At 37.1% G+C, this 25,526-nt stretch overlaps 1 protein-coding gene across 3 annotated transcripts; it reads left to right on the top strand.

The window, feature by feature from the left end:
- The first annotated feature begins 32 nt into the window (after window positions 1–32).
- On the top strand, window positions 33–24,454 carry Tmem68 (transmembrane protein 68). Of its 3 annotated transcripts, XM_060385929.1 has the most exons (8): window positions 40–184; window positions 5,093–5,137; window positions 6,000–6,388; window positions 11,023–11,187; window positions 15,287–15,480; window positions 19,664–19,724; window positions 21,813–21,952; window positions 23,138–24,454. In XM_060385929.1, exons 3-8 carry the CDS (start codon window positions 6,064–6,066, stop codon window positions 23,240–23,242), a joined length of 990 nt encoding a protein of 329 aa, XP_060241912.1. In that variant the 5' UTR covers window positions 40–184; window positions 5,093–5,137; window positions 6,000–6,063; the 3' UTR covers window positions 23,243–24,454. The 3 variants fall into 3 exon arrangements, with proteins under 3 accessions (XP_060241914.1, XP_060241913.1, XP_060241912.1); XM_060385930.1 differs by lacking the exon at window positions 11,023–11,187 and having other exon boundaries at window positions 38–184; XM_060385931.1 differs by lacking the exons at window positions 19,664–19,724; window positions 21,813–21,952 and having other exon boundaries at window positions 33–184.
- The last annotated feature ends 1,072 nt before the right edge of the window (window positions 24,455–25,526 follow it).

The raw sequence follows: 25,526 nt of genomic DNA, 5'->3' as shown, positions 1-25,526 counted from the left end.
CGCTGGCTACCGGAAGGGGCGGGGCGGCCGGCGGTGCTACAGTCAAGACGGCTCGGGCTCCTTCCTCACAGGTGCTTAAGGGAAGCTGGCCGTACCCGAGCGTCCGTCTCTCCCGGCAGCCCGGCCGCCGACCAGCTGCCGACGTCGCCGAGGGCAGCCCGGTCTCCCGCGCCTTCCGCGTCAGGTGCGTCGGGCCCCCCCTGGACCTCCCCGCGCTGTTTCAGCCGGTGGCATGCGCGGTGTCCGGGTCGCGGGGCGGGGAGCGGAAAGGCGTTCTGGTTCCCGGGCCTCTGCCCCTGCGCTGTCCGCTCCGGGAGCCCAGTTGTTGCCACCGCTGTCACCCGCTGGTTGTCAGCGCCGGCATCTCTCTCCACTGCCGGAACTGCCCCACAGCTTTTCTTGTGTAGCTAGGCTGCTCGCGTGCCGGGTGATGGCCCAGTCCCGCGAGCCTGATGGAGCCGGAGGGAAGTGTGACCGAGCCATTGGTACTGGTTAGAAGTGTCGGTGTGCTGACTGATCAGGCTTGGAATCCTGGTTTATGCTTTTCAGTATCCATGTGACCTGGCAAGTGACTTGGCCTCTCTAAACAGCATCCCATCGTCTATAAAAAGGGGCCTCGTAGCAATAACTACCCATAAGGCTGTGGAGAGGATCAAAGGAAACAGCACTTACAGACTTTTATATTGGTGTAAATTCGAGTCAGTCCAGACCTTGTAGATGATGCGCTGCCGCTGTCGCTGGCTTTTTCAATCTACAAAATATTTATTAAGAAATAGTAATTCATAAATTGGATATAGAATACTTACAGCATTGCTATATTCAGTACTAGGTGCTGCTTGAGACTGGGCAACAGCTTCCTCAAAGACAAATCAAGCTCATGCTTGAAGGTTGTTCCATCAATGAAGACTTGGTTTGTTCTGTTAGCGCTAGAATATCATTAGTACTTTTTATGGGCTATATAGGAACTGAGCTGAAATCCAGATATTTAGAATGCTCTTTTGTATTTGGGCCACGTTTGTGAGTCGATGGAAATACTTTAATTTCCAAAGGAAATGTTTATTCCCGAATTCATAAAGCGGCTTTATTTTGAGGTCAAATATATATTGAATTTAGGAGTTAGGAAAGATAGAGTATTGTAGTTGCAGATACCCCAGGCTAGATGTATATTGTAGGTGGGCATGATGGCACACACCTTTCTTTAATCGCAGACTTGGGAGGCAGATGGAGACAGATCTCTCTGAGTTCAAGGCAGCTTGGTCTGCAAAGCAAGTCAGGACCACACAGTGAGACCCTGTCTCTAGATAGGTAGGTAGGTTGATAGACAGACAGACAGACAGTTGGAAGGATGGATGTGTATTGCAGCATTATTGAAGTGACTAGATGTGGAATATGGTACAGTAGAATAGTAGTCATCAAAAGAGTGCAAGATTTTAGCCAAGAGTAGAAGAGCATTTTTATATTGAAAACAAACAAACAACGTATTTGAAAAGTAATGCATATCAGAAGCTGGAGAAAGAAGCTTAAAATCACAATGTTGTTTTTTTTTTTTTCTTCATTGTTAAATGACACCTGGGTGTTGGGGAGAAGGCTTATTGGTTACAGGTGCTTACCACAAAACCTGAACTGACTCGTGAAAGTTGCCCTCCACCTCCACATGAACAGCCGTGACACATGCTCACTCATGCACCCTCCCCACAGGGTCAGGTAATAAAAGTATTTTAAAAGTCTTTAAAAAGTAAGTGGCAGCTAATAATTGTACATATTTCTGGGGCACAGGGCAGCATTTCAGTGCATGTATATAGTGTGTATTCGTGATCAGGTTGGAGGAAATGATATATCTTTCACCTCAGACATACCATTTCTTTGTGTTGAGAGCATTCAGAATGTCCTCTCTGAGCTGTTTTTGGGTACTCCTTTTGTGAACCAGTTTTCCTACTGTGCTTTAAATGTTAACTCTTCATTTTAGCTCCCGTCACCCCATTAAATCACCCTGTCTATATCCTTCTTTCCTGCACTGAGGAGCTGTGCCAACCCACTATTCTTTATCTTTGAGATTAATGTATGAGCATGGGATCATGCCATGCAGAATTAGGGGGGAGTCTCCCACCTCCGTTAACATTATTAAAAAAAAAAAATTCCTCACAGACAGTCAAAGAGGTTTGTCACTAGACAGGAAAGGGAGGTGACTTCAGAGAGCAATGCAGAGGGAAAGAGGGGCCCAGTTTTACTGGGAGAGTAATACAGAGACAGGTTGTAGAGAGAACGAGGTAGATGCAAGTAAAGACAGAACAAGCCAGAGAATGAGAAGGAGCCAGAAGATTAGAATATTTTACCAAAGTTAGTATGAGGCCAAGCAGAACGATTTAGTCAGAGGCTGAGAGACAAGCCAGATAGAATCAGTCAGTCATCTTGGAGAGGAGTGAGTTGTGTTGAACTAGTCAGCCAGAGTTCAGAAAGAGAAAGGGTGAACTTACTCAGCAGTAAGTCTCAGAGGCTGAAAACATTCGAGGCCTAGAATAGATTGTAGGGAAGTGAGAAGCTTCCAGGACTAGGCCTAGGTTAGCAGACAACAAGCAGGAAATAAACCTCTGAGACAACAATTAAATTAGGCAAATAAAAGTTAGTGAAGATAACTGATAAGCTAGGGTCAGATGGAAGGCGAGGAGAACCTCCCCTATCAGTGGAATTGGAAAGGGGCAGGGAGGAGATGAAGGAGGGAGGGTGGGATTAGGAGGGAATGAGGGAGGGGGCTACATCTGGGATACAAAGTAAATAACCTATGATTAATATAAAAAATGAAAATTATAAAAAAGAAATAAAGATATAGAAATGAGAAAAAAATTACTTTAACAACATTGAAGGCAGATACGGTAATGACTTCAGCATTATGCCTGGTGATCAGGGTTGCTTTGGTGATTTCAAGTCTTTTGTGTTTCCTTATGAGATTGAGGTTTGTACTAGGTCTGTGAATGCATTTTTCTATTTTTGTGAAATGTCTTGGTATTTTTATTGGTATTTCTTTGAATCAAAATACCATTTTTTTGACTAGTGTGCATATCTTAACAATATTAATTTCTTCAACCCATGAACATAGAATGCTTTCAATTTTTTTTATGTTTTTTAAATTTCTTTTATCCCTGTTTTATAGCTTTTATTGTAGAGATTATTCCTTTTCTTTGTTAAGGTGTCTTCTTTTCATCTTATGTTTTGTATGTGCACTGTGTTCATAGCTGGAGGTTATATATTGCACCTGAAGTTTTGACTGTGATTTATCATATGAGGTTGTGAATTTAAGTGTGGAATTTTTTAGTTTTTGACATTCAGGTTTTTCTGATTTTTGAAGTAGTTTGGATTTTATAGAACTTGGTCCTGTCCTTAGTTTTAGGTATATACCTGGGTCCTAGAATGTACACTTTATAGATAAGGAGAATACTCTAATTCTATTTGTTAATAGAATTGTCTGAGGAGATAGTACAGAAATCTATAAAGTTATAAGATGCTAAACCTATTAAAATATAGAGAAGTGTAGATTATTGTAGTCAGTTACCTTAAATAATAACAGTCAAAAGTTTCAAACTGTTGGTTGGGCCTAGGCAATTTCTTTTAACCTGTATGAAAGTTTATATATATTTTTTATTTATTAGCAATCTTTAAACACTTTTAAACAACTTTTGAGATACAATTCATAACATGCACCATTTTACACTGCAGGTTAGTGGGTTCAGGCATCCTTATTCTCTAATTCTAGGATATTTCCTTATCTCTTTGACTCTCCACAGTCCTGGCAACCACTAATTTTCCTAACTATTTGGATTAGCTTATTTTGGATATGATATATTAATGCACATGTATCCACTCATCAGTTGATGGGCATCTGAATCTGTCTACTTTTCAGCTATTATGAAAAATTCTGTCACAAATGCACAAGTTTTGTGTAAATAGTGTATCTGTAGTCTTTTTGGGTATATACCTTGTAGATTTTTTTGGGTAATATAATAATGTATATTTACCTTCTTCAGAAACTTCCAGGCCAGTTTCTGAAGGCACTAAATTTTGCTGTATTGAATTCTAAATGATCAAGCAGTGGTAAATTATGATTCAACTCCTACTGTGGATTGATTAATATAATGATTAATTTTTATTATCAACTCTAGATTTTATCAAATTTTGATTTTGATTTGATTACAAAATACTTGGTACATTAGTTAAGCACCCTGTTGGCTGTGTCTGAGAGGGAATTTTCAAGTAGTTGGGCCTTGGTACTGAGTGAAAAGAGGAAAAGCAGAAAGCATGGTGATCACTGGATTCCTCTCTGTTGCTACAGGACCAAGTCTTTCATGGTGCCACAACTTCCTGCTGTTATTTCTGTATTTCTTTGAACCGTGAGCCAAAGTAAACCCTTGTTACTGTAAACTGCTTTCTTGCCGAGTATTTGATGGCAGTGATGAGAAAAACAACCATGCAGTGATATAATGAAATGTAGGTTGAGGAGCTTAGCATATACTGTGTTGTCCTCTATAAAGAGAATAGGCCCAGTACTTTCCCAAATAAATGCTATTGGTTACAAGGAAACCAGACCAAATCTTCTATTATTCAAAATGTGTGCTCTGTTCCAAAACTAGAAGATTAATAATACGTGAGGGTCATTTAGGCATCCTACATTTATACTTCTCCCTTCAAATAGATGCAAATATATTTTAATATGAAAATTCAGAATGTTTAATTGGATAAAATATAGTTCATCTTTTTTTCTTCTTGGCAATGCTAGATAGAGGACCCAGCACCCTATACATTGTAGGCAAGCATTCTACCACCGAACTACACCTCAAGGGCTACCAACCCACCCTGATAGATGCACATATTTTATAGTTATAGTAAAACAGTTTAATGGGTGGGCCTTCATAGAATGCTGCAGCAGTCTTAAAATGTGCAAAGGTGTACTGAATGTAACTTACTTGAGATACACCTAGGGCTGTCATTGTTTGTCCAACATTTGTGGTTATTTCTTGCCATTTATTTCATGGAAATGTAAACATAAGGGACTAGTGATTTTTGTTTAATAATATATCTCTTTTGTTTACTGTGTTTTCAGAGTACCTATATTGAAGCTAGAGACAAGATATTTTTGTAATTCCTGGTAAGTGTTTTAGAGAGTGAGTTCATACAATTTTTCTATTTGTTTTGTTTTTTTTCAAGACAGGGTTTCTCTGTGTAGCTCTGGCTGTCCTGGACTTGCTTTGTAGACCAAGCTGACCTTGAACTCACAGAGATCCGCTTGCTTCTGCCTCCCTGCGTGCAGTCTTTTTGTAGCTGTGTTCAGTCATTTATGTTTTAATAGAAATTTTAGTGAATGTAAGAGAAAAGTACAGTTTATTAAAATTCTGTAATATTAAAAGAGCAGACAAGCTCTTATGTAAACCCGTTTCTCTATAAAGGAAACTAATCCATACGTATGTCATAATTTCCTAAAGCTTTGGATTACTTGGCTGAATCAGATACTGATGTTTTCCTTTGTGAAGTACACTGTTGGTCCTAGTATAAAGAGTAAAATGCTCAGCATGATCCACAGAAATAATGAATTAGAATACCAATTTGAGCTGCAATTTCAGTCTGCATCAGGTTTTCCCTCTTAAACACAGTTTGGAAGTTATTTCAAAAACCAAACCCAACACTTTTCATGATTTTGTAGATAAAAACCTTTTCATTCTCACAGTTAAGGGTTAAAAAATAGCTACTCATCTTTGGTATTACAGATGACTCTCCAGCCAGGAAGTGCTCATGCATGCCTTTAATCCCAGCACTCAGGGAGGCTGAGGCAGCCAGATTTTTGTAAATTCAAGGCCAGCCTGGTCCAGTTCCAGGACGGCTAGGGCTACATGGAGAAACCCTGTCTTGAGACTTCCCACTCCCCCAAAATTATGACTCTTTATAGCACTTATGTATACATATTTAACTTTGTTGTTGTGAAGAGAATAACTGCATTATTTTCTCCCTTCTAGAATTGAAGTTAAAACATATGGCAATGAAGAAAGAGACAGAATTTGGGATTTTCATCTAAAGAAAATGATAGACACCAACCAAACCTGTACTGCTGGACAGGACTCTGTGCCCTACCTGACTTGCATGATTCATGTACTCGAAGAGTGGCTGGGTGTGGAGCAACTGGAAGACTATTTGAATTTTGCCAACCATCTCTTGTGGGTTTTTACCCCACTGATACTTTTAATACTTCCTTACTTTACTATCTTTCTTCTCTACCTTACTATTATTTTCCTCCACATCTATAAGAGGAAGAATGTATTAAAGGAAGCCTACTCTCATAATTTATGGGATGGTGCGAGGAAAACGGTGGCAACTCTATGGGATGGACATGCAGCAGTTTGGCATGGTAAGTGGGGATGCTGCAGTCTCTGTTGCCTTGGAGCATAGCAATGACACCATGTGTCTGTTTATTGATGGCGAAGTTACTGAAAAATAGAGTGGAAGGATATGAACAATTCCTTGTTAATCTGTTTACATATATTGTGTATATGTCTTTAAATGATTTTTCCTAAACAAGTTTAATTTTGTTCAAGAATTACACAGCTCTTGACTATTATAAGCCAAAATATAAAAATTGGTATTTAAAACATCTATAAAAAGTCTTAAAACTGTCAACCCCTTTGTTTTCTTACCACACAAAGTAATAACTTTTATTGTGACATTTTCATGTGTATCTGTCAATATACTTTGTTCTTATTCACTGTCCCATTACTTTTTTCCTCTCCCCATCTCTACCTTTTGCCCTTCTTTCTTGCCCTTTAAGTAGTCCTTCTCCTTTCATTTCATATATATTTTATTTTTGTCTTTTGTTCCCTCCTTCCCCTTTAGAGCTTTTTGTCTTGTCACATTTTTCTTTTTTTTTATTTCATAGTAACTGCTTTTTTGTCGCGGCTTTCAAAGATTAATTAACTAATCTTGCTTGTGTATCTATCTATCTATCTATCTATCTATCTATCTATCTATCTATCTATCTATTGTACATGTGTGTGCATATGTAGGTGTCGTGCTGGCAGAGGCCAGAGGAAGAGTCAGATGCTTTTGAGCTGGAGTCACAGCTGTTGTGAGCCACCTGACATGGGTGGTGGAAACTGAAGCTAGGTCTCATGCATCAGCAACAAGTCTGCTGGGCTGTCTCTCCAGCCTCGGTTGCTTTTGGTTTTCTAGATGAAGTCTGTGTGTAGTCTGTGTAGTCCAGCCAGTCTGGAATGTTTAGTCCTGCTTTGGCTTCTTGAATATTATTGGGGTTATAGCAAATCCCACTGTGTGTGGCTAGAAAAATTCTTTTTGTTTTAGTTTTATTTCCTAGAGACAGGATCTCTGAGTAGCCCTGGCTGTCTTGGAACTCTCTATGTAGACCAGGCTGGCCTTAAACTCACAAAGATTTGCTTGCCTCTGCCTCCCAAGTCATGGAATTAAAGATGTTTGCCACTACTCTTTTGTTCTGAGTAAACTTGATTCTAACAATCTGACATTTTTTTAAAGAGTAAATGTTAAATATAACATAATAGTAAACATTAAATATAAGTTGTATAGTGATGTTTACCTGTTTGTTGTTTGATCCATCTAAGAAGTCAGTGTGTCTTTCTAGATAAATGATATGGCCACACATTTCTCTGCAGGAAATGCGCTCTTTCTTTATTACTTGGGAGGCTATGATGCTGAAAACTTAATGTTTGGTGGCTCTGTTTATGGCTGTCATGAAAATTGTTTCTGAGTGTCTGTTTTCAAGGACTTAGTGGTTTTCTTGACCAATTTTTACTATATTTTCAACCAGTCTCTTATTTGTAGGTGTCATGTGTTTGGACTATACAAAAATGTCAAGAGTTTGGTCCATATGTATCTCAGTCCATTTTGTTTCCAAAATAGAGTACCTGAAATTGAGTGATTGGTTAATGGCTAATAATTCTAAAAATCTAAAAGCATGGGCAGATACCTCTGTGGCTCCTGGTGAAAGTTGCATGTGGCTTCATGAATGGCATGAAAGTGTAAGGGCAAGCAGGTACCTAGAAAGAAAGAAAATGTAAAGGGAACTCTTACTTTACTAGAGCCCGCTGTTATAAAGAACGGCTCCTAACATATTAACTCTACAAATTGGGAGTCATTGACATGTTTCTGCATTAATATCCATTTTGCATTAATATGCATTCACTTTTCCTCTTCACTCCCACTCACCCGGTCTCTAAAAGTTCTTTTAATTTCTTTCTGTTCTCCCTTTCTAGTCTCCAGTGACCACTGTTCTATTCTGTACTTACAAGTTTTCATTCAATGATTTAAAACATGTGGTTGTCTTTTTGTGTTCACTTTGTTTTACTCACTATAATGCTCAGTTGTATCTATGTGTACCAACAGCTCCTTTGGCTATGTACCCAGTTGCGGAATTGCTGGCTCTTTCAGTAACAATATTTCTGGTGCACCCCTCCCCCCCCCAGGTTTTCCATCTTATTTTCTATAATGGCTGAACTAATTTACATTTTCCCCAATTGTGTGTAAAACTTTACTTTCTTCTTTATCATGACCAGCATTTGTAGTTATTCCTCCCTAACTCCTGGGGATTGAACCTAGGACCTCATGCATACTGGTAAAAGCACTCTACCACTGAATTATATTCCCCTGCAGCTTTTTGTTATCTTTTGATGTTGATGATAGCCATTATAATAGGGTGAGTGATAGTTCAATGTGGTTTTGACATGCATTTTTCTGATAATTAGTGAAATGCATTTTTTTTTTTCATCTATTTGTTGGCCACGTGTATGTTTAGTTTTGAGAAATATACTTAGTCCTTTCTGGGACATTGTTTTATCATTTCAACATTTAGGAAGCTGAGGCAAGGGAATCACCAGAAATTCAGGGCTATCCTGGATACGAAGTGGGATGCTATCTCAACACAAAAAGAAAACGGGCCAAGTGATGGCTCAGCACTTGCTACTGCTGCTAAGGACCCAGATTTGCTTCCTGGCACCCAGGCGGTGGCTCACAACCATTCATAACACCAGTGTCTAAGAATCCAATGCCGTCTTCTGACTCCCCAGGCTTCAGGCATATGCATGGCGTGAAAACAACCACACAGGCCAAACACTGATGCACATAAAATAATAAATATAGCTGGGCATGGTGGCCCACGCCTTTGATCCCAGCACTGGGAGGCAGAGGCAGGTGGATCTGTGAGTTCAAGGCCAGCCTGGTCTAAATGAGTCCAGAACAGCTACCCTGAGAAACCCTGTCTCAAAAAACAAAACAAACAGACAAACAAACCAAAATCTAAAGTATGTTTTAAAAAAAGAAAAAGGAAGGAAAGAGGAGAGCTCTTATTCTTTACACCATTTAAAGATGTTTGGCTTTGTTCTTCATTCTTTGAGCCTCTTACATATTTTATGTATTCTGGATATCAGATTTGTTCAATGTGCCATTTGTGAGTGTTTTCTCATTTTGTACATTTTCTTTGAATATTGCTGTTTCCTTTGCTCTGAAGAAGCTTCTGAGCTTGTTGTAATCACCCGCGTTAGTTGGTGATCAGCCTACTTTAGTTGCTGTGCCATGGGGTCATATCTTAAAAAACTCAAACAGCCTACTCTTAAAGTAGTTTAATTCCCCAGGAGGAAGACCTGCTTATGGGAGTTTCAGTCTAAATAGAATAAATGTAAGGGTACTGCCCATCATCTAGCAACCTCCCTTAGACACCATTTCTTGTTAATGTAACCCACCCAAAACAGCATTTGACAAAGATTTCTGTAGAATATCATTGAGCCTCAGAGTGGTTTCAGAGCAGAGTTGTTTATTTGTTTTTTTTTTTTAAGTTTTGGTTTTTATTTTTTTTTATTTATTTTTATTTTTTTATGTAGACCTAGTTGTCCTGGAACTTGCTATGTAGACCACCTAGGCTGATCCTGAACTCATAGAAATCCTTCCAAGAGAACAGACTTTGAAATAGACACTTGGTAATATACATCACTAATGTATAGGCTAAAACTCATTTTGAAGTTAAACTTCACCCTGAGATTATATATAATTTTAATTTTTCTAAACATTCTGTGATTCTCTGAAATACAAAGAAACAGCAGTTTGAAGTTTTTTAAGTAACTCAGCTTGGTTTGGTTGGTAATGAGTCAGTGAAGTCCCTATCCTCAAGTGGCTAACAGCCTTCTAACACAAACCTTTTACTCAGTTTTTAAAAAAGCATTATTTCGGAACATGGGAATGGCATTCTTACAAGCTAGGCTCTTAACATTTGTTTCCCTTGAAAATTCATATAATAAGGGAAAGTCCTCAATAGACATTTTGTACTTTAAAGAAAATTTAAAAAATATTTGTGAAAGCTTAACAGCAGTAAGATCACCACACATATTGTAGATCCCGAGGTACATTGTTGGGCAGATAAGATTTCTAAGTCTATTCATAGTAGGAGGCTACTTACGCTAAATCTACATCAGCAAGAAAATGTAGGTGCATTCACAACTACGCAGTGAATCATTTGTGTGTGACAAGTGTGTAAAGCCATGAGCCTGGAGAGGCTGGTTGTCCTCAGCTGCTCAGGCAGCCCTACCCTAGGCACATCTCGTACAGGGACCCTTTTCTCCACTTTTGGCTTAACTTCTTGGGGCAGCTCACTGCTGAGGTGGATTCTGTTCTTGTTTTGCTCGGGCCCCGTGGCTATGCTTATTCTGTCTACCCTCGGCTGCCTTTGTCTTCCCCAGCTCCCATCACTATAGGCTGTACTCATTCCTTTTTAAGTGTTGTCCTCACAACTCTGCTCTGGCTTTGACTCCCACTCCTAGGCTTCCTTGCTGGTGGATCCCTGACCTTCCTGGACTCCCAGCACCACTCTGCCACTTTTCCACTCACATGCCGTGTTTATTCTGTCTCACTGCAATGATAGAACCAAATTATTCTCTGTCAAAAAAGAAGGGAGGAGAAGAGACCAGGAAGGCAAAGACAGGTTTTAAATTACTGCATTTTATATATTGCAACTTGTCTTTCAAACAGGTTATGAAGTTCATGGGATGGAAAAGATACCGGAAGGACCAGCACTTATAATTTTTTATCACGGAGCTATTCCCATAGACTTTTACTACTTCATGGCTAAAATTTTCATCCACAAAGGTAGAACTTGCCGAGTAGTAGCTGACCACTTTGTCTTTAAAATCCCAGGTAAAATTTAACTGTGTTCAGTGATCAAATTATGTGGTAGTGTCTCTTCAGTATTATCTAGAAAGTATTTTGCCTCTTTAGGATACAAATTTGAAAAATACTTAATTATCCAGTTTAAGTAATATTTTTCCTCTTTTTTATTTTATTTTATTTTTATAATTTATTCATTATATACCCTGATTGAAGACCCCTCCCTCAACTCCTCCTAGTCTCACCCTCCCTCCCTTTTCCTCTCTGTCCCTTTCCCCTGTCCCTGTCCACTGAAAGGGGAAGTTCTCCCCCTCTGCTGTCTGCCCATAGCTTAACAAGTCTTATCAGGACTGCCTGGATGCTCTTCTGTGGCCTGGCAAGGACACATCACTGGGGCAAGTGGTCAAAGAGCAGGCAAATGAGTTCATGACAGAGGCAGCTTCTGCTCCCTTTACTCGGAGACCCACATAGAGACTGAACACCCAGTTGGCTACAACTGAGCAGGGGGTCTAGGTCCTCTCCATGCATAGTCCTTGGTTGGTGCATCAGTGTCTGCAGGACCCCCTTGGGCTGAGGTTTTTATAGGTTTGTTGGTCTCCTTATGGGGCTCCTGTCCCCTTCATCCCCACCCCGCTTTGTCTTATTCCATAAGACTCCCTGTGCTCTGTCCAAAGTTTGGCTGTGAGTCTCAGCATCTGCTTTGATCCCCTGTTGGGTGGAGCTTTTCAAAGGACCATCTATAGTAGGCATCCTGTTCCTTCTCTTCCACCACTTCTGGTGTCTATCCTGTTTGCCATTCTGAATGAAGTAATAAATCTTTTTAAAAAGAGCCAAAAAGGTCATTTTTTTGTTTGTTTTATAGACAGTATTGCTCTGTTGCCTAAACTCACCCTGAGTGGGTATTCCTCCTGACTTAGCTTTTCAGAGTCCTGATTTATAGGTGTGGCCATCACTGCTGGCTCAACTTATACCCACTCACTTTTCCTCTCTTCCCCCTTACCTCCCTCCTTTCCTTTTTTGCCACCACTGACTCTAACTATTCCTTTTCTCTTTTCTCTCTCCTCCTCCCTCCTTCTCCTTCCCCCCTTGCTGCTGTTCCCTCTTCTTCCCTGTTCCACCTCCCCCTCCTCCTCTTTTCTTTTCTTTTTTTTTTTTATAACTAGTACTGGGGATCGAACCCTAGGGATGAACACATGCTAGGCAACAGTCCTCCCTCTTTCTTTCTCTCTCTCTCTTTCTTTTCTTCTTATTCTTTTTTTTTTTTTTTTTTTTTTTTTAGTTAACAGAATTTTAGTCAGTATTTTCTAAGTTTAAAAAAAGATCTTTGTGGCCATGTCTGTTTGATGACAAATGTTTGTCAGGGAATAAATGTCTATTGTCATTAGCGCTCAGTGCCCTCCCCCTTCAGTGTTGAGCCCCAAACCTTCCTTTCTATTTAAGTGAGGGGGTGAGGGGTTCATATCAGCAGCAATCATCAACCAACCAACGGGTTCTACTTAGTGATGACTGGATTTGGCCTGATCACACCACAGTGTGGCCACTTGGGTTCTTGTAGAGATTGCCTCAGTTTCTACCATTCCCCTAGCGATTGCCTCTTTCCTGATCCAGAGGGACCTGGAGACTCCTGGTTGCAGGTCACTGGATCATTCTGAGGTGGGGGTGAGAGCCCAGGGGCTGCTACTGCCGTGGGAAGTCCTTGCCTCTGGTAGATCCAGCCTTAATGTCTGACATCCCAGGAAGAGCAGCCCCTGCACACGTGGGTATCAGTTACTACTGTGAGGAGGAAATAACGAGAACAGTTTTACCAAAGAGAACAAGACACCACGTCATGTCTGCCTGTTACATTGATTTGAGTGCGCCCTTAGAAAACTGAATGTAACACAAACCCAGGACAGTTTTGGAAATTGTATGCTCTCTAGCAACTTTGTGTGAATTTTTATACAAGCACTGTTTTATTAATTATATAAAATATAAAAAAAAAAGATCTTTTAAAAACTGAGACAGGATCTTGCTATGTTGCCCAGACTAGCTTTCAGCTTATAGTCTTAAGGCAACCTCTTTCCTTCATCCTATCAAGTAGGTGCAGATATGTATGCCCAATAGCAATCTTAAATCTCGAAGTTTGTTTTTTACTGTGATGCTGGAGATGGAACAATAAGCAAGTGCTCTGACCTTGAACTATATCCCTAATGCAAATCTAGAACTTTCAAGTGGAATTTAAGAAAATGATACATAGTTTTGTATACAAGGTTGTTAAGTTTGTATGTTTTTGTAAGGTAATGTTTTTTTTCTTGTTTAATGCTGTTAAAGTTTGATAGCAAATCATAATTGGGAAAAACTATACAAGGAATATTTGTCCACACTCTCCTAAAGTGTATGTGTACGAATTACATCTCTTCCAGTGTATGAGCTGCCTCAATGATTAAGCTCTTGAGATTGAAGACTGCCTTTTAAAAGTCTCTTCATCATGACTTTATGTCTTTTTTAAAAGTTTAGTCAAATTTCTTAAGATGAAATAGTTATTTAAAAACTCATTGAATGAAATTACTGAAAATAAATCTTATTTTCTTTCATCACTAAATCACTAGACACAAGCCAGGAGAGTTGATAGTATGTTCTCTGAGTAATAAAAGCAAAGCTGGCCCAGCAACCAGACTCAACCCCACCAGCGAGTTAAGGAACAGTCTACTCCAGTGCCTTCCATACATATGGTTAGTGCTTTAGTATATGTAGAACACCTGTTTGTACTTTGTGTATATGCTAAATTAGGTGTAAGGCTTTCCTTTAGAAAGATTGGGAACAGAAGGATATTTAATCTCATCATAACTAGTTATTTTGACTTTTTAAACACATTTACAAACAATTTTGTGGGTTTTATCCCCCGTAAAGATTCAATGTAAGCATTACCGTCTTTCAGTGCTTCCTACCTTTGTCAGATTCTTGAGATTGCATCTAGGATCTTCCACATGCTTGCCAGATCACTGATCTACATCACAATGAAGAACAGTTTTATCGTATGGCTCAAGTGTTTACTTAACTGTTGTTCTCTTATGGAACATAGCTTTGTTTCTAGCTTTTTCTTTTCATAAATAAGAAATATTTTTTATCTTTTTCAAAATACTTTCCTTTGTGCTCAGACCATATTTTGACACTGATTTACCTTTAGACATTTATAATCTCAGTGAGAAATTTTGTATTTTATCTTATAATTTATGGACCCTGCCTTCCTTACTCTGAGAGTGCATCACAGTAAGTCAGTGAGGTTTTGGGGCACGGTCAGCATTATTTCAATCTTAATGACACAGTGTTTCAGCTCTTTAAGGCCATGGGAGGCTATGTTAGTCTGCCCAGTTCTATGACTATCCATATTCTTGGTCTCAAGCAGAAAAATACATGTACATAATCACAGAAAGCTCTACTCTAAGATCTTTATTGACAGGATGTCTTTTATACATAAATAGTCAGTTTAAAACGCTGTGTAATATTAAGGTTTGGAATTAGCTGTTTCTGAATTGAGTACCCTTCCTCAGTTGGTTAAAAACTCTCAGTGATATTTGCTGTTGTTATAAAAATCTAATTGTAGAATTAGCATGATCTAACTTTTTATTTCAATAGATTTGATTATAGCCAAAGCTAGTTTTTGGTGTGGCTGAACATAGTCGGATTTACATTCTCTCAGGTGGTTCTTTGTTACAGGGTTAATGGGAGAGTAGGTTTTTAGTTGCTGATGAGAAGTCATCTCTGATTGTTTTAATGGTACTTAAGAATATATATGGCTTAAAATTCAGTGAAGGGCACTTAGGACTGGACATATTGCAGTGGGAACCTTTGTTGTGTGACTTTGCCTGTGCTACCTAACTTTTAAGGCCAAGGCTTGTCATCTATAAAATGGGGAGAAGAAACCCCATTTTTCATGATAATTTTGTTTTAATTAAAAGTTTAAAATGTAAAGTAGCATTAGTAAGAAGGTAGTCAGTCAGGAAGTAATATATGTTTTACTTCATAGGTGAAACTGGTCTTATACCTTAACAGCTATTAACCATGGAGAGTAAATTGCATAGATCATGGTGAGTTTTGCTCTTAAAGAATTGAACAAGATCAAGACGTTTCTTTGTTATGTTTTTTACAGGGTTCAGTTTATTGCTTGATGTATTTTGTGCTCTTCATGGACCAAGAGAAAAATGTGTTGAAATCCTAAGAAGTGGTCACTTGTTAGCCATTTCACCAGGTGGAGTTCGAGAAGCCTTACTTAGCGATGAGACCTACAACATCATATGGGGTAATCGTAAAGGCTTTGCTCAGGTTGCAATTGATGCAAAAGTGGTGAGTCATATCAGAGTCATTATTCAAGCAAAGCTTAGTTGAATTTCAAAGAAAAGCTTAGAAAGTGAGTCAAAGTATAAGAGGCCAGATTCTTTTATTATAACAGCACATAAGTTACTATATACAACAATTTGTAGGCATGTATAAAAAGACAACTATTCCTTATGCATTAGAAGCCATCTTAAAAAACTAATTTAGATATTTGGGAATTATCCAACAAGGTTTTATTTTTCAGTTGTAAATTCCACTTTTTTATTTATTATTTTTGTACTTGTGTACACAGTCCTGCCATTCTTTCAGCTACAATTTTTTAGGATATAGTCTGCTCATTCTTGATGTTCTAAACTCTTGGTAACGACATGAATGAGTTGGTGTGTTTCATGGAAGAATTTGGTTCAATAGTTCTTTTATGTGTAATCAGATTTTATAACAATACATGTACTATGTGAATAATGTCATTTTTCATCAAATGTGATTTCCTATTTTATAGTATAATGATAAGAAATGGATAGAGGTGTAACAGACACTTTTAAAGCACTTTTCAAATGAATTCATCAATAAAATTAAACATACTTTGGAGTTCACTGTAATTATTGTGCTTCCTAGACCAAGTGGTAAGCATGTACTTTGATATATTTTCTTTGTGGGGTATTTTTCCGTTAGAAAGTGTTTCTTGGTGTCTTGCTCTACATATGGCACTTTATCCTAGGGAACACTTCCGTTCAGCAGGTGATCTTGCAAAGTCCCTTTTGGACTTTTGCTCTTTTCTCTAACCGGAGAGGTTGAGTCAACTGCAGTAACTTTTAACATTTCAGGTTGCTGTCATTAGAGACAAGTCTGTATCTTTAGTGTGACTATGTAAATGTATAGACTGTTAATTAAGAAAGAAAGATTGTGGATGACTCATTCTAACCAAAGAGTAATATTTAAAGAAGAATGGGTATTTTTATATTTGAATTACAAAGTTTATAGCAAAACAGAATACTCCAAAGTGCTGAGTAGTTCTTTTCTTTCCTGTACCTATGCCTCTTCTTTTATGTGATTCCTGGAAGTCATTGCTATAGTGCTTTAATATGGGCTTCCAGTTTAAATTAATCTACTTTCTAACTTTTTAAATAGCATGTGTTTAAACAGTACAGTCCTATAGTAGATTATAAGTTGAGTACAAAGGTTTTATATTTAAATCCTTAATGCAATGATCTACTTTGAGAAGGGTTTAAGTAGTTGTATTTAAGTAGTTGAATTTTTTGTCTTTAAACACAGATTATTTAACCCAGAAAAAGCTTTTCATGTATGTGTTTGTTGTGTTAGTAATAAAGAATACTGACTAATAACACATTTACTCATTTTCTAAAGAATTTTATAAGCACAGATGTGGAAGTCAGAACCATAGACTGTTAGTACTATGGTATACAAAAGGCTGCATGCAGCTGTGCAAGATTAAGAATAATCAATGCAACATTTTAAATCAAGAATAACTAATTCTAAATTAAAATATTGACTCATTTTCTTTAAGTTTATATTTTGAAAGATTTGTTTTTTAAATATATATTTCAGATAAAGATAAAATCAGTTTGAATCTCACAAGTTTATCATGGAATTCTAATCTAATTCTAATTCTTCATCCTTATGTTTATAGTAGGATATTGCTTAAGAGACCTGAAAGAGAAATGACAAAACTTTTAAGATTTTTTAATTTCTTGGTAACTTTTTATAAAATTGCAAAAATTTGAGAAATATCCTTCTATAAATTTAAAATAAATAAAACATGTAAATCTGTGAAATTGCCAATAATATTTTAAGTCTGATAAAGAGCTTGTAGCACTTTTGAGGTTTGTCTCTGGGTAAGTGACATGTGTAATATTGTAGTGCAGGGCTATTCAACTTGCGGGTTGCCTATGACCATCGGAAAATACAGATATTTATATTATGATTCATAACAGTAACATCATTACACTTATAGAATAGCAAGGAAAATAATTTTATGGTTGGCGTAACCACAACATAATGAGCTATATTAAAGGGTCTCAGCAGTAGGAAGGTTGAGCGCTGCTGCTCTAATGTTACAGATTAGACTCAGGCAGAGAGAGATGGAAGGATAGAAGAGATCTGGTCTCAGCAAGGCAGCCACAGAGCAGTGTGCAGTTCAGGCAGTGGTGCTGGTGCCTTCCCTGACTTTATTTCACAGTGAGTGCAGACATCAGAGATTAAAGGAATCTTCAAAAGATGCGAGGAAAACTTCTCAGCAAAATATTTGCATGGTTTTTAAATGATAACTATCCCTTAATAGATCAAACTAGAAGTGTAGCTGTTTAAGCTAAATCAGTTAAGCTGAGTTGAACCTGAATCATCATCATGAAGTGCACATTGTAATACAGGCTTTTGGAATCATGCTCATCTGTAGACATGATCAGCAATTCCAGTAAAGGGAGAAAAACAGTCAATGTATCTGAGCTGAATAGCTTTCTGTTTATTCTGTGAATTTGTAGTTCTCAGTTCTGGGAATGTAACTTTTAAAACATTAAGATTTTTATCCACTTTGTTTTACAACACTTGTAATCTCATAGATAGTAGGGTTTTTTTTTTTTAACCGAAGAATTCAGTGCCCGTTATCATCCTTATAAAGTAGTTTCATGAATTAACCTCATCAAATTTACATTCTTGACAACTTTGTCTGCTTTTTCTAGTGTTGAGGTTACTGTTGCCTGATTCTGACTTCTGTATTTACAGAACATAGTTCATTAGAAGCATTGTCTTTCTGTTATTTACTCATTTCTTTAGTTCATTCATAACCTCCTTTTATCTCATCTGTTTTAGGTACTTTTCTAAGTGCGAGGGATACAGCAGTGAACGAAACATGTATTAGGTGTCCCTAAAATATATTAGATGTCTTTCCTCTGGTAAGAGGAGAGAAACAGCAAGTGATCAGCTAGTTCAATGTGAGGATAAGTTTTTATGAAGTTTAATCCTTGTGTTTTCTAGTCTCTAAAACTGAGTGAAAAAGATATTATCTTTATTTAAAACCCTGCTTTTAAAGGCATATAGTTCTGTAAATGTGAAATTTGTACAAACATGTACATATAGTTTTATGTAGTTAAAACATTTAGTTCATTATATTTGTTTATATGTGAAAATATTTAATTTTGATATTTCATTTACAATAGCATAACCTTCCCATATCTACTTTATTATGTTTCAATATTATAGAACATTTACCTAACATGTCTATTATTAAATATCACAATTAACCATGGATATTCATGGAACGTCCTATAAACTTGTTATATAAAAGTCTTTAATTTATAAACTTTTTACAGTTCTTATACATATTTTTTAATTGATACTGAATGGGCTCATAAAAATGTTGCATTATTAATTCTATGAGAACATCTTGCTGAAACCTATCATTTAAATTTATATAAACTTTCCCTTTGTTTTAGTTACTTTTCTGTTTCTGTGACCAGATGCCATGATGAAGATAGCTTATAAAAGAAAGCCTTAAATTTTGGGCTCACAAATCCTCAGGTCACAGTCCATGACCATCAAGGCAGGGAGCATGGCAACAGGCAGGTAGGCATGGTGCTGAACAAGGAACTGAGAGTTCACATTTGATCCATCAGCTGGAGGCAGAGAGAGCTAGCTGTGTCTGGTGTGGGCTTTTAAAACCTCAAAATCTGTCCTCAGTAACATACATCCTCCAAAAAGGCCGTACCTCCCATCCGTCTCTAGCAGTTCTGCCAGCCTGGGACTGAGACTTCACATATATGAGCCTAGAGGGGCCTTTCTCCTAACCACCACACCCAGTAAAGTGTCTTCATCTTTTAACTTCTTCAGTGAGCATATTATTTAGGAACCAGTAAAACTAATTTACCACATTTGTTTTATATAATGAAATTAGTGAGTATTAAAATCTTCTGTAATAGTTTCTAGGGTTTATCTGCAAGGAAAATTGGTAGATGAAATATTGAGTGCTGCAACTAGAGGATAGCCTTTCCAATTTATATTTTCATACATGGTGAAGTCAACTTTAGTCTGATCAATTACGCCACCTTAGGTATGCCTTTTGTGTTAAGATCTATTTTTAGGATTTCAAATGTGCCCTCAAAAATTTTGCCTTGGTAACTCAATGGAGACCTTAAGTGTATTTATTTATTTACTTTTTAATTCAAATTCTTTTCTTTAGCCCATTATTCCTATGTTTACACAAAATATTCGAGAAGGATTTAGATCACTTGGAGGAACAAGTAAGTTCTTATTCATATGGTTTTTAATTATAGTATAATATATAAAATAGGTTTTGAACTCTATTAGGAAACCTTTTGATTTTTTTCTTTTTTGAGACAGGGTCTCACTGTGTAGTTATAGCTCTTCTAGAATTCAGTGTGTAGTCTAGGCAGAGATCTACCTGCCTCTGCCTCTTGAGTGCTGGGGTTAGAGGCATGCACTACTATGCCTGGTGACTTTTGAATTATTAATTTCAGAAATGAATATTTAGGTACTGTTCTAAATAAACTCCAGTGATAATTGATTCTAAGTAATGGCAGTTATTATTTTGCAGGGGTTGAGCATTGATACTTTTTATTGCCATGTAGGCAGCCTGGCCTCAAACTTGTGATTTTTATGCTCCACCATCCTGAGTTCCTGGAAGATACTATGTTTCTGTTAAGAGTATTATATACATATTATAATTTATTTGAATAGGCTTTTTAAAACTTCCAATTGATTCCTCTAATATATTGTGTTAAACTGTGTTGATAAGATTTAGAGCACATTTATATACTATCAACTGAAGAAAACAGCTTTAAAATTGGATGATCTACATAGTATACTAAGATTAGCATCAAAGAAGATGGAGATGTTATTTGCTTTGGTTTATCCTATTAGCTTAATATATTTACATTGATAAGTGCTTTATCTGACTTTAGTTTACTAGTCAAAAGTTCACTTTTAATATAGTTGTAGGAATAAAAATCAGGTTGTGTTTTTTTTCCCCTTCAAATGTGTATTATTTTGGACTGCTCAGCTTATTTTCCACCTGTGGTTTATATATTAGATTCAGTATTTTATGTAACTGTTGCTGTTCCTGTCCACATAGAAACCCTATCATAGCAAGCCATTAATTGCTATTGTTTTAACTCATTTAATATTTAACTTTGGAAATTATATTTAATTTTCTGTTAATCCTTTTTTATAATGATAAATCAGGAATTATAGAATTCTGGGTTTTAATATGATTATAAGTTATTTTCAAAATTCTGTTAGCTGCTTTTAAATTTTACTTAACTTTAAAGTTCAGTATCTCCAAGTGTCTACTGTTTTTTATTTTAACTTTATTTATTCAATTCATTAATTAATTCATTCATTCACTCATTCATTTTCGAGGCAGTCTCACTGTCAAAGCATTGGCTGGTCTGGAACTTGTTATGTAGATTAGGTTGGCCTTGACCTCACAGACATCCACCTACTTCTGTCTACCTTCCCACCAGTGCTGGAATTATAGGCGTACATCACCACAACTGGCTAGCTTTAATTTTTGTGAGTGCTACTTTGAGTGTGACAGTAAATTTTGTGTTTTTATTTGTAATCAGTGTTTTTAGTACATAACTATATATTTCATGAAACTTACCTTTTTGGATTCCATTGATGCTGTTTTTATTTTTTTAACCCTTTCAATTCACTTACATTTAATACCTTTAAACTCATCCTGGTGGGTTTGAAACCTCGGCATCTCTAGCCGGCCAGTGCGTGGTGTCTGCCTAAAGTGTGTCTGCACTCCTTGTCTTTGTCTGTTGTATATGTAAAGCACAGGCTCTGCATCCTGGAACACTTCAGCTTCCGGCTTTTGCTGGAACTTCTCAGCCTTTGTTGTGCAGTAACGGTAACTGGTTAGTCTTTTAATAGTCTTAGATTTTTACAATGTTACGTGGTCTTTTAATGAGTTGATTTAGTTTTTCTTTTTCTTTTTGGATTTATGGGCAAAAAAAAAAAAACTGAGTACAAAGTACAGAAAATTTTTGTATGTTCTTTCAGCAGTCTCTAGGGTCGATTCTTAGGAGTACCTGTGTGTTGCATTTGTTACAACTGATGAAAAGCTCGCCTTACAGAAGTGCTGTTCATGTAGCTTGGTGGAAGAGGCAATGGATTCAGCCCTGAGCTTCATAATTCTAAGAAATGTGTACAGGCTTGCGCACGCGCATGCACACACACACATACACACTAATTGCTAATATTTTTGTCACCTTCCTGCAAGTTTTGTGTAATTAATTAGAACGTTTACAGTTATATGCATAGCATATGTGGCCAGTAAAATGATTTTGCTTACTTTAAAACAGGATTGTTTAAGTGGCTTTATGAAAAATTCCGCTACCCATTTGCTCCAATGTATGGAGGTTTTCCTGTAAAGTTGCGGACCTACTTAGGTGATCCCATTCCATATGACCCAAACATAACAGCAGAAGAATTAGCTGAAAAGGTAATTTGTGCTTCCTTTCTTAGTCTTAGGACAGATTTTTGTTTTAAATTATTTGAAATTTCATTGTTTTGTGTATCATGTGCCAAAAATTCTCAAACAGTGATTTTGCCCCATGGGAGACATTTGGCAAGGCCCAGAGACATTTTTACTGACATGAAAGAGTTTGGATGGGGTATGCTACAGACATTTATTGTTTAGAAGCCAGGGATAGATTTATAGGCACCTGCGGAAAAATCTAAAACATTTCTGTATCTGAGTTTTTGATAATAAGAAAAACTAGAGTTAAGGAAAAAAGCCACAATTGATGCTAAAGACTTAGAACTTAGGTGCTGTATAATGACTGTGGAAGCCTTGAAGTTTACAAGGTAAAGAGGTAAGAAAACATTTGAATAGCAGAAGGTTGTGAGGATTTTTAAAACATTGGTGTGATCAGTAACCTTGCAGAGAGATGAAGAATTGTGAGAATGAGAAAGACTACTCATCTTGGAATTAAGCTTTGAAAGAGTCCAAAACTATGAAAAAGAACCTTCAACATTATGTTATTGAATAATTTAGAAGATAGGAGGCATATAGATTTTTGTTGTTTCTGTTTTGTGATACTGAGTATCAAGTTCAGGGCCTGGCTTGTGTTAGGCAAGTGGCTCTACCACTGAATTACATCCCTTGTGTGTGTGTGTTCTGATTATAACTTTTATACCAACCTTTATATACTATATAAGTGAGATTCATTTAAAACATTTTGAATTATGATGGAAAATGTGTAAGCTTGCAGGGCATGGTGATGCACCATTAATGTGCCATTAGTCCCAGCTCTCAGGATAGAGCAGAGGGAAGCAGATCTCTGTGAATTTGTGGCCAGCCTGGTCTATAGAGTGAGATTCTATCTTAATCAAAACAAGGTGAAACAAAACAAAAATAGGTATGCTTATAGTTCAGTCCTGTAAAATACATCAATGTTGTTGAACAGAAGATTTTTACCGTGAAAAACTAGGTCTATTCCCTCTACTAAGCTCTTGACAAGGCTCCGAAGCCTGAAATACTAAATTGTTAGAAGAAGGCAGACGTGGTGTTCTGCAAGACATGGGCGTGGGACAGAAGTTCTTCTGCAAGTAGAACATGAAAATCCTATAGATGATCTGTCCTGATGCTGAACCAATAGTGGCTTTTGTTTTGTTTCCTAAACAGACCAAGAATGCTGTTCAAGCTTTGATTGATAAGCACCAAAGGATACCGGGGAACATTAGGAGTGCTCTGCTGGAACGCTTTCATAGAGAGCAGAAGACTAATTAGCAGAAGAGTTAATGTGTCTGTAGTGACAAGCTTGCACCTATGGTACTGTCTTTTAAATTTTTGTAGGTTGTATATAGTGTTTTTAAAACATGTTAATAAGCATCTTTCTTAGAGCTTATTTATTTAAACTTCTATTGTTAATCTTGTCTTTTCAATCAGTTGTGTCAAATTTAATAAGTAACTCATCACTTGCTTGACTCAAAAAATGATCATGTTGCATTTGCAATCTTTAGTAGTATATGATAAACATAGTTTTAAGGTTAAGACTTTTTTTTTCCTATCAGCAGTTTAGCTTAAGCAGACTTTTCTAAATTTTGCTTCTTATGTCTGTGCCCATTACACCAGTATGATAGTAAGAGAGTCCATGTGTTAGGGTGTAGTACTTAATTTAGATGAGAGATGCCTTTATGTATCTGTCCTTCATTCCATTCACAACTTCGGGTAAGTTGTGGAATGCTTTTGTACTTCAGTGACTTATTTTAAGCATGATAACACTGTGGTGAACATTATTTTAAGTTGCTTATGTCTGTTGTGTTAGATATCTGTAGTGAGAGCTAGAACTGAATTTATTCCTGAATCCTGTAGGAGGTTTGTCCATTTTTGTTCATTGGATGTTGAAACTACTCCTTCAGGTGTGATGTCCAGTTGCCAAGCACATTGAAAGAGATGTGTTGTTTTATAAATCAAATCATTGTTATTTGTAATATTTATTTACTGAATTGCTTAGTATTTATTTTAAACAAGGATCTAAGTAAATATAAAGGATGAGTTGTCAGTATGGTGTTTTATGATGTAAAGATAAAATCATGGTTGTGCTCTGTACTTTGTGTTAGAAGCTGATTCTAGGCTGAGGAATAACAAGCTAAGAACACTGTGGTCTTGCTCAGTATCATGGCTCATTTTAGTGGGCTTTGCAGCCAGTCATGTGGCTTATTATTTCAATGAAATGTACTTGAATGATGAGTTTCTGTAAACATGGAGCCCTCTGAAAATGTAATGGTTTTTGATTTGTTGTCTTCTTGAAAATTGATTTTAAAAGTATTTAAACAACAAAGTATCATGAATCTACTGCAGTATGTCTCCTTCCACCTTTGTAGTACTTGGGTTTTGTATGGCCTTTTAAATTACAAGTGTATATTTATGATATATGTATATATATAATGTATATAGAAATGATGTGAAAATAAAGCTGAATGTTCATTCTTTTGTGAAGTTGTGCATGTGACATCATTCAAAATGATATTTTTGTTTTACTCTCCGTATTTTTCACCATTCATTTTTTTTTAATCACAGCCAAAATAAATGTAGTATACTTCCCATGTAGTCAGTATATTTCAAAGGCAATTTCAGTGAAAGGAGTCAATTTGCTGCCCCCCCCATATTTGTGAATCTTACCTAGTTTAAAGCTATTAAATATTTCCAGAATGAGTGAATAAAAGAGTATAAAGTGAGCAAGAAAACTTTTTTTTTGAAAATTAGTTTTTAGTTTTTTTTGTTTGTTTGTTTGTTTTATTTCTTTACTTTACATCCCAAACACAGCTCCCTCCTCTCCTCCCACTCTCTTCTCTCTTTCCCCTTTTCAGGAAAGGGGAGCCCCCCCCTTTCCACATATCAACCCTCTCCAGCACATCAAGTCACATTAGGCCTGAGTACATCCTCATCCACTGAGGCCAGGCAAGGGAGCTATAGGGAAATGATCCAGAGTAGACAACAGGGTCCATATCAGAGACAGCCCCTGCTCCTCCTGCTGGGGGGCTCACATGAAGACTAAGCTGCCTACTGACTACATGTGTGTAGGGGCCTAGGTCCACACCATGCATGCTCTCTATTTGGTGCTTCACTCTGGATCTGGATCTGGGTTGATCTTTTTGTGGGGTTCTTATCCCCTCTGGGTCAAATTAGTTCGTTTTAAAGATTGAAGAAAGAGTGACATTTGCTGCTAATATTAAAAAGCCGGTTATTTTTTCAATTGTTTTAAGTATTACTTTCTATTTTAAATGATTTTAGGTTCCTGGTACTCATGGCGTTAGGGTCCCATTCCAATTGATACTTTTTTTCTCTGCACTGATTGAACTTAAATCCCCTTTGTAAGATCCAGGGACTGTGACTTGATGTAGAAACAGATAGAGGTGGGGTGCATGAGAGCCTGACCTGTTTTTAGGCCAATGTTCACACTTAGCCCGGTGCCAGCATGAAGGGACTTTGGAAACTTGACTCTGCTCTGCCGTGCAGGGAGATGTTTCAGACTCCCTTTAAAAAACTGGTATTTAGAAAAAAATGAATC

This window comes from Meriones unguiculatus, chromosome 6, assembly GCF_030254825.1.
Source record: "Meriones unguiculatus strain TT.TT164.6M chromosome 6, Bangor_MerUng_6.1, whole genome shotgun sequence".
In the NCBI taxonomy this organism is placed as follows: Eukaryota; Metazoa; Chordata; class Mammalia; order Rodentia; family Muridae; genus Meriones; species Meriones unguiculatus.
This window is presented reverse-complemented; position numbering and strand designations above follow the sequence as displayed.

Excerpts from the sequence above, each read along its gene's own strand:
- Tmem68 (XM_060385929.1), top strand. The coding sequence starts at position 6,064 with ATGATAGACACCAACCAAACCTGTACTGCTGGACAGGACTCTGTGCCC. Across the intron at positions 6,389-11,022 it reads ACATGCAGCAGTTTGGCATG|GTTATGAAGTTCATGGGATG; the intron begins GTAAGTGGGGAT and ends TCTTTCAAACAG. Across the intron at positions 21,953-23,137 it reads CAGAAGAATTAGCTGAAAAG|ACCAAGAATGCTGTTCAAGC; the intron begins GTAATTTGTGCT and ends TTTCCTAAACAG.